General features: G+C 37.3%; 1 protein-coding gene across 2 annotated transcripts in view; it reads left to right on the top strand.

The window, feature by feature from the left end:
* SKAP2 (src kinase associated phosphoprotein 2) overlaps positions 1 to 12,603 on the top strand; it is a 119,476-nt gene that overhangs the window by 93,570 nt on the left and 13,303 nt on the right. The window contains exon 10 of one of the 2 annotated variants that reach the window (XM_054515516.1): positions 7,779 to 7,844. In XM_054515516.1, the coding sequence (XP_054371491.1) occupies positions 7,779 to 7,844 (66 nt within the window). Of the gene's footprint in view, positions 1 to 7,775; positions 7,845 to 12,603 lie in introns of both variants that reach the window. The other variant, XM_036406434.2, reaches the window with a different exon arrangement.

Here is a 12,603-nt window from a genome sequence, read left to right as displayed (position 1 = left end):
TAAAAAGATTGAGAAGATTCTGTTTGGTTTGATTTGATTTTAATCAGAGATTTTAGATTATTTGTTGTTTGGAAGACTAGTGCAAGAAAGTGGCCAACCAAGTTGAATTGAGCTGTCACTCAAAACATGACTGAAGATTGCTTATTTGCAAGGAGAGCTCCAAGCAGGGAGCTGAGTTCATGAAATCTTAATATATTCATAACTGGAACTGGGAATTGCCTGCACCTCTGTGGATTATTCAGTTGTCCCCGTGAATATATTCTGTTTGGTCATTCAGGTGACTGAGAATATTTTTCCTCCCATTTTGACAGTTTTTTCTTAAAATCTGAAGGGCCCTTGTGAAGCCCTGTAACAGCCACTTTCATATGAACAACTTCTGTGTTTGGTAAATGTACAAAATTGTGGGATCTGAAGGATTATTGGCTGTGACTACAGAATGGGGCAAAGGCAGGCAAGCAAAAGTTACTGGAATATTTGGTACTGGGGGAAGGAAAGAAAAAGAAAGAGGAAACGTGCTAACATATATTTAGGTCTCAGCAAGTAGAAAAGGTAAGTAAAGCAAAGCATTCCCCTAGATTTCATGAAAATTGGTAAAAGTCTCAGAGTAAAGTGTGAAGATCCACTTTGCAGCAACTATGGATGACCTTGCCAAAAATGTATTTTTTAATTTTATTTTTTATTTTGTGTGTGTTAGAGTAGCTGTTTTTCCTCCAGAGATGTGCTCTTTGATCACTTGTTTCTTGTTTTTTCCAGAAAAATAGTGAGAGGCCAAAGAATATCTTTCAGCTTTTAAAAATGTGATTTTTAAAATCCATTGTGCTACTATAGTTCATGTGAATTCCAATGTGTGTGGTAATGTAGGAAAAATGTGGTGTCTTTTTCACAGATGTATTTAGAAATAGATACTTTTTTTCTCTCAAACAGTTTTCCAAATGCACTCATTTCTTTCTGTTACTTCTCTCTGTTATTATTCTTCATAGCAACAGTTATATGATCAAAATGTTACTCTGTTCAACACTAGAGAATCACAGCCATAAAGTGTGTTTGCTAGTTGTCCTTAGTGGGACTGGGAATTTTTTGGTTTACTTTACTCTTGTTTAACAAATGCTGTAACTCCAAAATACTTTTCTTAGGAAAGGGATGTTGGATCTGCTGTTTGGTTTTGGTTAAGCCAGATGTGCTAATATTCACTGGGTGGTGCCACAGAAGGGTGGTTTTGAGAGAGTTTTTTTCTCCTGAAAATGTGTAAGTGACATTCCACTACTCCCATGTGACTTCTCCTTCTCTTGCAATAGTGATCCTGAGTTAATTTACAATAAAATCTACTAATCTTTTCTGTGAGGATGATGAGGTAACTTTCTCGAGGTCTTCTCAACAGGAGGCAGTGCTTCACTTGTAGCTGAGCTGGCTGGTTTAGTTATTGCTTAGACAACTGGGAGTAACAGTGGTGCACAGTAGCACCTTTTAAAGATAAAAGGAGTGCAACTGAGGGAAAAAGAAGTGCAGGATTTCTCAAGGAGTACAGGAAGCCTCACATCTGGAGACTTGGCAAGATCTGTACAAAACTGGGTAATTTGAGCTAATCCTGTTCTAGAAAGTCATTAGCTTCAGCTGTGTCATACGTGAGCTATTAAAATGCACAGGCCCTTTTAAACTGCTGCTGAGCAGTTTAGTGTGGAGTACCAAAAGAGGCCAAATGTTGTTTCCTAGAAACCTGATCTAACTTTCTGAGTTAGAGCAGGGTATTAGACTGAGCAATTTCCACAGATCCCATCTCTCCCAAAGTTATTTTGTTATTCTAGCTTTTTCACTTTGTAAAGCCAGTGCTACTTATTCAAGGCCATTGAGAAGTCAGGACATTGTTAATATTAATAGCAGACTTCTCTTACTGTCTACTGGTTGGGAAGAGTGGTGTGTATATTTAACCTTACTTTAGATAATGGTTGTTTTCAAAGAGCTGGTTAAAACTTGTGCAAAAGTGTTAGTTGGAGGTCCCATCCTGTTTAGATGGTGGTATATTTGAATGAAACCTTTTGCCTCCATCTTGGACTCAGACTTGGATCGCATGTGTTGGGAGAAATTTGGGTTAGGAATTGGCATGGGTTGTCGTCAACTAAAACTGAAGCATCTCAGTATGCATATTATTTTTCTTTAAGATGTATTTTTATATTGTTCATAACCCAGAGATCTCTTTCTGTATTCTTTTGGAATACAGTTCTGTACTGCCTGTTTCTCATCATATTTCTGAACACAATGATGACCATTTAGTCAGATGCAACTTCTCCTTTCACTGACATATGTTGATGTCATCTTGTCTGCAATCCCAGTGTTTAGCCTGTGTTTGGGTGACCTGTTTCTATCATTCTGCATGTGTTGTGGAATTGGGTTTTTTTTACACTCAAGTTTGCATAGGAATATAACTTTTTTTTGTTTGAGCTCTTGAGTGGCAACTAGCTGACCCATAGAAGTAGCAATAGAATGTCCTCTCTTTGGTCATGGAAATTCTCATGTTTATAAACTCTTCTCTAGCAGCGAACTTGTTTCCACTTCTCTCACTGTCCTGGAGGCATTTTCCTTCTCAAACCATGCACTGTTGTACAGTCAGGTGGAGCTTTAATAAAACAAGAGTCTGTCTCCCCCTCTCTGCTGCCCCCAAGAACTCACACTAGGGCTAGACAACAGCACCTTCAGCAGCCTTTTCCAAACTGTTTTGTTGTTTACAGAGTACACTAGGCTGCTAATGGTGAGGTGAAATGTCAAGAAGCATTGTGTAAATCTTCCAGTAAACTGCCATGTCCCAGAGGAGCTGGGGGAAAGGGACAGATCTTTGGGAATATTGGAGGATTATCAAAGTTGGAGTTTTGCTAATTGCATTTGAAGATCTCTTTGTATAGAGAGATGTCTCCCATACATAATGGGTGGATCTGGAGTCTTAAAGATACTAGAAATGAAAATCCCTGCCATTAGAAATACACAAACCAAGGCAAGTGAGTCTACTAGATTTTCTATGAAGCTGCTTAGGCTAAAACACTCTAAGAGTTTGGGTGAAGTGTACAGGCCTGTAGAGGTGAGAATGCTGCAGAGAACCCCATCCCCAAAGCTGGGGAGCACTCACCTCAGGTAAGGCAATTTACTGGCCCTGCATAAAACAGGGCATTAATACTTGGTCACCAGCTCTCACCAAAAATGCTGGCAGAAGATGTCAGTTTGGCCAAATTATATAAACAATCTTCTTCCTAAATTTTGTGCGTTTATTGCTGCTTCTCTGGAAATATTAAATGTTTCTCTGAACAAATACTCTTGTTTTTAAAAAAGCCAATTCTTGCTAATTTAAAAAAAAATGTGGCTGGGTTGATTAATGTTTCTTATTAGAGTAATAATCCATCTGTTATTGGGGGGTGGGTCAATTCATAAAACTGTAAATTCTGGAGAGAAAAGATCTTGACTCTCCCATGGTAAGCATTTATGTGGGTTTGAGATTTCTTGTTTGCATTTGTGTGGAGTCTTATTTGGCAGCAAAAAAGCAGCGTGGAGGAGTAATACTCTTGGTGTTAACATGCCATTATTTCTTTTACTTCTTCTTGGGCAGAACAGTGTAGACCTGTGATACTCGGTGTCACCAGAGTTCATGTACACACCTGTTTTTTTTTGCATGCATCTGTTCTCCCTGCCAAGTACAATAGTAAAGACACTGTGTAGTTTTTAAAATTGTTTATTTAATAATAAAATTTTTTTTGGGGTGTCTCTCTTACAAGACTTGTTTGTATGCTTATAACCTTCTGACACTACAGTGAGATTTCAAATGAAGAGACATGAATGTGCATTACAAGTGTGTGATTGCTTGTATCATTATGAATTAGATGAAAAATTAGTTCACTGCAGTACTTTTTATCTGAACTGATCAAAACATCTTCCAGTCATGTTGCTAACAATATGTGATAGGAATAATAACTTCACTTGTTGTTGTGTTCCACGCTGCAGCCGAGAGGCATGTAAATACAAGCTGCTTATTTGCAAGAAGCTTCCAGATTTGCAATATGATTGCTATGGAAACCACACAATGAAAAGCTTATAACCATCTGTGTGGTTTGGTAGATTTTGCTGCATAGCTGAGCTGGTTTTGTTTACTGTAATCAAAGCATTGAATAGAATACGTTAACTCACAAACTGGGATTATTCAAGGTGTAAACTAGGATTGTGCAATGAGAATGTGTCAGAAACTATAAGGCTATAGAATACCAAATAATAACGGCATTACATTAGAATCAAATGTAAAAAGATGGTTAGGTAACATGTTAGTAGAGGAAACTGCTAAATTTATGCATGTTTATCGTGGAGATACCGCATTCCATTGGAGGAATGCACTGTTCAAGCCAAACATCCATTTTATACTTAAGTAGTCCAGTCTTCTTTCCTTCCTCCCTTTAATGGATTTATATAAAAAAACTTCAGCAAATTTAGGGTTCATTGTTCACTTTTAAAATTTTGTAGATGGTAGAATCATATGTGATAAGGTGATTATTTTTCTGTTTTTTCTTCAGACTGCAAATTAAATAAGTAAATTATTTTTAACAAATTTAGTGTACTAACTGAAGAAAACCTTTAACAAATATAGTTAATTCCTTGTTGCATTGTCACAAGAATTTTGTAGGTTGTTTGCCATTAAGGTCTCTAAGTATCAGCATAGTATGGAACATAATCTGTATCTCAGGAGTTCTTTGGATCTACAGCTCTGGAAGAGTTCATTGGTTTGGTTAGTGTAGATTAGTCTCATTTTGACAGAGTGAGAAGGTGGAAAAGAGTATTTTCTCTCTGCAGTGATAGTGATGGTGTGAAGAAGATGTACAGATGAAAAACTGGAACAGATTATTTTAAAGGTATGCATGACTCCTTAGACACAGTGTCTTAAAAAAACCAGAAGTATTTCTACAGTATTTCTTAATTTAATTTTTAATCTTTTGGCTCTGTGCCCTGTTGCAACACAAAGTTATGCATGTTGCATCAGACTGCAGCTGTAATTCCTGAGGTAATCGAGGTTGCTGTGTTTAAAGGACGCTGCCTGCACATAGTTACTGCTTCAGGCCATAATACCAGAAAACATGAGTTAAGAACCACAGGTTCTCTTTTACTACCCTAAGCCAAGCCTACTACAACTGCTCCACTCTGAACATGATTACATTAGCAAACGGTGTGAACCATTTGCAACGGGATCATAAAGCAGAGGTTTGTGCCAAGGACCTGATGTTTGTTGTGCCTGTTTCAGAGGAGGTTTCCTATGCAGTTTCTTCAGCCTGATACCATGGACTGAATGCCCATTAGCAGCTGGACAATGTCCACCATGCTTCTGGACTGCCTCTTCCAGTCTAATTGTACCTGAAACTTTGTCCTCTCTGTGACAACTCTGTAGTGTAAAGCAAGGTGGGATGAGTGGGGATGGTTGAGATCCAAATCAGGATGCAAATATGGTAAGTTTTTTGCTTGACTTGGACACCTTTTGGAATTCAAAGAGCTTTGATTCAGACATTTTCATATCTTCAGATGTGGATCTGGTCAACTCTTTTCTCTGAAATAAATATTTCAGAAGAATGCATATATTCTAAGTATTTTCTGTGAAATAACAATGCAGTTCACATGTATTTGGCAGTACCTTACATGTATTCAGCAGTACCTTACAAAAAAGTCTCTTCAAACCTCTGCTGCTGCTTTACTTTAGTTGAGATATCCTCTACTGGAGTCAGTCCTCAGTTTAAACTGGTCTGATGACCATGACAAGTGATAGAGTTAAAATCCATAGGACATTCAACACAGCAAGTGCTTTAGGTCCAAACATTCAGTAACAGGTAATACTAACATCTGTTTAATGAAAGAATAATATGATAGTGTCTGTGTTGGATGAAGGTGTTTTTTTTCTGGGAAAAGGGAGAAATTCTAGAAAATGTTACTGATACTGGGGTACTACTCCCTGTGAGGGGTGTAACCATGGTAGGGAACCCACAGAATGACAGTGCCTCCTAGTGCTCTGGACAGCAGATAGGCTTGAACTTTTGCCATTTCTGCTCCAATTGTGAGTTCTTAAAATAAACAGATGAGCATACTTGGAAATGTGTGACAAATGTTAATGCCAAGTAGGGGAATACATTTGAACATCTGAATGCAGTACATAGTTTAGAGTGTTTTGTGTGTACTACAGCTTCAGATTTCTCCTGATCTATTGCTAGGATTTTTTTTCTTGTTCTTTTTCCACCCCACCTTGGCTTAAAAAATAGCTTATATTAATCTTTACCAGATTTTTAACTAGTCAAGATTCAAGAACAAAAATCTTGCTGACTTAGTAGGGCAGAATTTCAAAGCTCTTTGTAAAGTGAATCTTATGTTCTAATTGTAATATTTGTAGGACTGTGTGTAGAGGTTAGCAGCAATTATGCATTCCAACTCATTCCAACAGGTCTACTCTTGTGCTTTAAACATCTGCTTTAATGTTTGCAGGAGCAGTCTTGTGGATAGATTAAATTTTTACAAGGTTAAAAAATCCTTTGAACTTTTGATATAAAATTCACTCTTTGTCAAAGTAAATGGGCAATTACATACGTGTTTCACAATGAGGAACATTTTAAACACTGTGAGTGATTCATCTGTTGTCTGTCATTAGTAAAATATCAAAACTAGTTGCTGAAATGTGTATCTTACAAAGAAGCTTGACTATCTGTATATGATGTGATGAGTAGCAAAGGCAGAGAATTTAAATGTATTAAAAGTCCAATTCATGTTTGAGAAGTAGGTTTATCAATATACTATTTCCTCATTCAGTACAGCAGCCTTGTCAGTTGTGATATATTGTAAATGCCAAGATAAATTTGTTTCTACTTCCTTATGAACCTAAAGACAGGATTCAGCTAAAAGTTTGTTCCCCTTTTTTACATCATCAACAGAATTGTTGACTGGGAAATACAAGGAGCAGATCTGATGTCCCTGTACTGAGTAGAGTGTGGATTTACTCAAGTGAGGGTCTGGACTTGAGAGAGTTCAATGTCTGTGCCAGACAGGGAGGATGGAGCACATCTTTCGAAGTTGCCTGTGGGGATTTCAGACTGTTCCAAGCCTGCTAGCCAGAAAACATGCTTTAGAGCTGATCACTGCCAGGTTTTCTCTTTTCTTGTCTCCTAAACTTGCCCTAAGTCATTTGATAGAGTCTGGCTTGCTTAAAACATGGTCAGGCACAATGGGTAGGAGTAGTGAAGGGCATGGTATCTGTAGTGGCTGTGTTCCCATCATGCAGGTGTTGAGCTACTGTGTCTGTAGGACAGTGTGGAAGGTAAGATTTGTTGCATACTGGTAACAAAGGTAAGCCTTTGTTGCATACTGCTCTCTACAACTGAGTTATTGCTTGGGCTGGGGATACTTTTTCACACCTTGGTTTCCTTTTCTTTATCCTCTTCTGGCAAGAAATGTATGCAGCAGAAGAGGATCCTCATTCTAATTGCCTCGGAATGGCTGAAAATCAGCAGAACTGCAGCTCTATATGACTGCATTCAGACCAGAGTGAAAAGGGAAACAGATGTTCACAATTGAGATTTTGAAAGAAAGATCTTGGAGTGTTTGGATGGATGGCGGAAACCACAGAAATAACAATGTTCCAACTTCTGTATAAGTGCAAAATAGTAAACAAGGCTTACAGTCTGGAAATACAGAGTGTGTTTTTCAGGCTGATGTGGGCTGTAATTCCTGTCAGCTGAGGTGGCCCTTCAGGATTTCATTTGCAGTTATGTGTTTTGCAGAAGAACGTCTTTCTTCAAAAGCTGAAGTGCCAAGCAATGAGAGGCAGGAGGAAGTTACCACTGTTTCAGGTAATTAAAACCTTTCCTCTTTATTTTGTGTATACACTTTCTTTTTACCTTTATTTTCTTCTCTCTTCCATTTGCTGTTTTAAAATAATGTTTTTATAGCTCTGTAAAGCTGTCTTTTTTTTCCCGGTATGTGATGGCAGCAAAACTGCTTAAGTACCACTTAGGATGCATGAAAACCACTTGAGAAGGATTTATAAAGTAAGCCAATTTATACAAGGTATTCCTTCCTGAATTACTTTGTAATGACTCAATTAGCTTTCATTTCTGCACAAAGGAGATTTAGTTGCATAAATTAGCTTATCATCATTGAGGAAGTGTCACTGCTAAAGGACAGTTTATAGATACAACATGCAGTTGCTGTCAAACCTATAAGAATGTAATATAGACATCTGTGTATACTTTGTGCTTGAGCAGAACAGACTTCTGCCATTCAGAGACTAACAGGGGACAACAAGTTGCCCAAGGGACTGGCAATGTAGACGTCTCTGAAAAGGTCAACTTGACACAGGCTCTGACAATCGACCCAAAGCTCTGTCTTCTTTGATAAAAATCAGATAAACTTAAGACCACTAATTGATCTGCAGCCTGTTTAAATGTTGGCCATGCATATCTTCATTGCATATAATTACCAGAGAAAGCAAATGAATCAGGTAAGAAATGCCAGAGTCCAGTGACAGCAGCATAAAAATTGGAAAAGGACACAAATGCCCAGAAAGGCTGTGAAGGATATTCTCTCAGCTTTAGCTTGGCAAAGCGCCCTTGTGCTAATTATCTCTGGGACTGGAAAAATAACTGCATGCACCATGTAAAGTCACATAGCCAGGCAACTTTTCTTAAAAGAAAGGTATTTCCAGTTATGCTTAAAAACAATATATTTTTGTGCTTCAAGGGCACAGACCTTTAGATAAACTGTTGGTGATTTGACACAGCAAGCAGAGAAGACTCGCTTCTTATCAGACCTTACACCTTTGTGAGATCTGCCGCATTGTAACTGTGACCTGCACTGACATGCAATCTGGCTCTCCTTCCCCCATTGCACATAATACACATAATTCTTTCAGGCCTGTCAAGGAAGGGGTGGGCAAGAAGAGTTCCTTTAGGAAGTAGCTCTGCAGTGCTCTTCCTGTTGCAACATGTGGAGAGGAAACAGAGGCCTGATTTCCTGACCCATACAGGAAAGCAGGAACAGGTTGCTGTGAAGAGTTTTGGGTTGCTTTTCTTGGAAAGGAAACAAGAGCCGAGCCATCAGATGCTGTTAGCATTGTGCTCTGCTAAAAACATGTGTAAAACAACATGACTCATTACAGCCTTAATATTTAGTACTCATTTAGACATTACTGTAATTATAAGAGTGTGTTGTCATAATGGAGCATGGGGTCAATCCAATTATAAAGTTGCCAACAGCATTTTTTTTCCACTAATGTACCTTCCTGAAATTCTAATTGCTCATACTTTTAAAAAACCAAAACCTTAGTATCTGCATTTTTGAAAAAATTTAATTGCTATGAGAACAGCCTTATCAGTCTTATTAGTATTTGTGTAATGTCATTGAAAATACCATAGCAGTTCCCCCCAGATGTCAGGCTCATTTCAAGCAATAGTTTTGTGATCTGATCTTACATAGTTCACTATTTAACACTGGAAATTTGTTTGACTTTTAGGGCTGAGTTGACATGAGTATTTCTGATAGGCATCGCATCATAAATACCTGACATGACTTGAGAATATTTTATGATTTTCTACACAAACAGTGCATACATTCTTAAGTTTAATTTATTGCCTCGCTTTACTAAACCTGAACTCAGAGAAAATAGTCTGCATATTGTCTGCTCAAGCTCAGCTTGAGCTCAAGCTGATTAGTGCAAAAAATTTTTCTTTTTTTTCCTACTCTTTTCTTGCCATAACATATTTCTACTTCAATTAACTTTCAGACTTGAGTTCTTTTTATTCTGTTCTATTCTTCTTGGTGCTGACTCTTGCTGCTGGATAGCTTTGCATTAACAGCTAGGGACCTAATAATTTAAAAATACCAAAGCACTGAAGAGTTTCAGTTATATAATACGGCTTGCTGGGTCTTTTTTGTTATAACTTTCTACCCATTATCATTTCCACAATCCCTATTTCAGTAAGTGTCTTTTTTTTTTTTTTTTTGCTTTATCAGTGTAAATATGATGATTTTTGGGTTTGATTTTAAGGAACAGAATATGTTCCTTAAATATGTTTGATTTTAAGGAACAGAAGAATGGAAGTGAGAAAGATTAAACCAAATATCTTGGGATGTATTAAGACTTTGAGTCTAAATAAATACCCTACTGTTGTTTTGCCCTTATTTTGTAACTTTTCTGGCCTGTGGGATAAAGGGCAACTAACAGGCATTTTTTGAAGCTTAGGGCATCATCAGAATGAACAAATAACTGGATTCTTTGACAGAGCTTGTCTTGTTTGGTGATTGAGACTCAAAACTGAGAGTCTAGATCACTTGTGTAAGACACTCATTCTGATAGCATTAATTTTGAACTTCAGCTGTACCTCCATCTTTAAGCCTTCACAATAGTAAATATTGAGCACATAACTAACCAAAGGGGCTACAGTTTGTATTTTTCAAATGTTGTTAAAGAATCTTCAAATCTGACACTATTAACTTTTGAAAAATCTTACCAAGAGTTGAGGAACATGAGTCAGAATGGCAAGCTGTTTAATATGCTAGGCAGTGGACCACAGTTGTGCATGGAAAACATTCACATGTATTCCTTCATTCCACAAGGAATGTGCAAGCAAATAATAAAACTCCTGGCTCTAAATCACTACCATAGTAGGGTTTGCTAACTTGCATGTCATCAGCATTAAAATGGACGACTGAAACAAATCAGGCACAATCACATTTATACTAACGTTTTATGTAGTGCATTTTCATATTTAGGTTGTAACTTTGATTTTGTTTTGGTCTGTTTAGTGCTCTGTCAGGTTTGTGCTCAGAAATGGGAATTGCAAAAATTGTCACAATGTAGGGGGCAGAAATTAACCTGCTGATTGCCTTAGGCTGCAGTGAGATAGCACACTTAAATCCCTCTGAAATATGTATTATTAATCTGTTTTTCAAGTTGTGGTGTGGTTTGGTTCTTCTTTTCTGTCTATTGTGGTTGTTAGAATATTATTATAATTTTTCCCCTTGAGCAATTCATGGGCATTCCTAAGTTTTAAATAGTCTAATATTTGAGATGCATGCTTGAGTGATATATTTTTCAGATTTTTTTTACCTGAACTGTTTACCTTTCTTTCTTCAAGCACGTATTGTCAGATGGCAGTATTTTTCAGTGAAATAAGCAGCCTGAGACTACTGTCAGAGAGGCTGGCAGCCATTGTCTTTTGATCTGTCAAAATAACTCTGAAGTGTTTCCATCCGTGTATTGAACAAAAATATCCATTGTTCCTACTACCATTACTAGAAAAGCAGAGATGGCTGGAGTAAACCATGAAGAATTCTTTGTGGAAGAGTATTGATAACTATTGGATAGTAGTTCATCCAGGTAGCTGTCCTGGAATAAAAGAAATATTTTCTGGAGAAACAACCTATCCAAAATCCTCTTCACCCATTTCTTGGGATTGGTAGTCTTCAAAGCAGTGGGTAGATAAAACCGAACTGCTTTCTGCCCTCAGATACACACTTAATGGTTTTTTATCATGTCTTATTTGTATTTCTGGACAAGTGACCATACCTTCAAAATGTAACACACTTCAGTTTAGCAGTTACGTCGTCATAGTATTTTTAAGGCATGCAACATTTTGAAGTGTTTGAGAATAGAGTGTAATTTTAACAGAGTAACACCAGCAAATCAATACCTTTGGAATTTGAACTGTAATGGGCATGTAAGTTCTTGATGCTAAATCCATCTGTTTTCAGGTACTACATGTGTTTAAGAAGCTTCACATTATTTCACTGCCATATAAATACCAAATTCCTTTACTCAGACCTCCTGGTTTTGTTTTATACCATTCTTCAGAGGCAATAAAAGGAAATTTGTCAAGGTCTTCTCAAACTGAAAGGGACCAAAGTAAGAATGAGTGGGCTTGTGTTTTGCAGAGGTTTTTGCAGCCTATTTTTTTTTCTTCATTCTACACCTGTGTTTGTAAGCACTATGAATCATTTTATGAAGCCCTTTTCACTTTAGGTGTATAAAGTCTGAAGTTACATTTACAATTGTCTTTCATGTATAGTTAGTTACCCTTATAGAATAGTTGTTCACAAACTTACACTGCCACTTTTTTTCCATGTTTTTTCTTTCTGTGCTCTTGGTATACTGTGTATATTTTTCTGAAAAATGTGGCTTTCTGATTAAAATAACCCTATCTTATGCTGAATTCACAGATGAGGGCACAGAGCCCTGGTCAGTCTTTGGTCAGAATCTTCTCTGTTGCAATAAGCTTATTTTAAAATGCATCTTTCCAGTGTGTTCACATTATTAATTGAGTTGCTTTCCACTTTAAAACTTAATTAAATGCTCATGATGAACATAAAAGGAGAGACGTGTCTCACCCGCTATTGGGTCCCTTCTGTTGCAACTCACTTAAGTGTTAACAGGAGTTACTGCAGGCACATAAAGGTAAGAGCAGAGCTCAAAGTGGTAAAGGTCAGTGTGGAAAGTCATGATTTCTTTCAGTGATGTTCTGAAGAAGTAAAAGTCCTGAGTAATGTGTTTTAAACAAAATCAATAAGCCAACTGATGAAAGATTTGAGAGGTGGGATGTACCAAAATAGTTA

Source organism: Molothrus ater, chromosome 1 (assembly GCF_012460135.2).
Source record: "Molothrus ater isolate BHLD 08-10-18 breed brown headed cowbird chromosome 1, BPBGC_Mater_1.1, whole genome shotgun sequence".
In the NCBI taxonomy this organism is placed as follows: domain Eukaryota; kingdom Metazoa; phylum Chordata; class Aves; order Passeriformes; family Icteridae; genus Molothrus; species Molothrus ater.
This window is presented reverse-complemented; position numbering and strand designations above follow the sequence as displayed.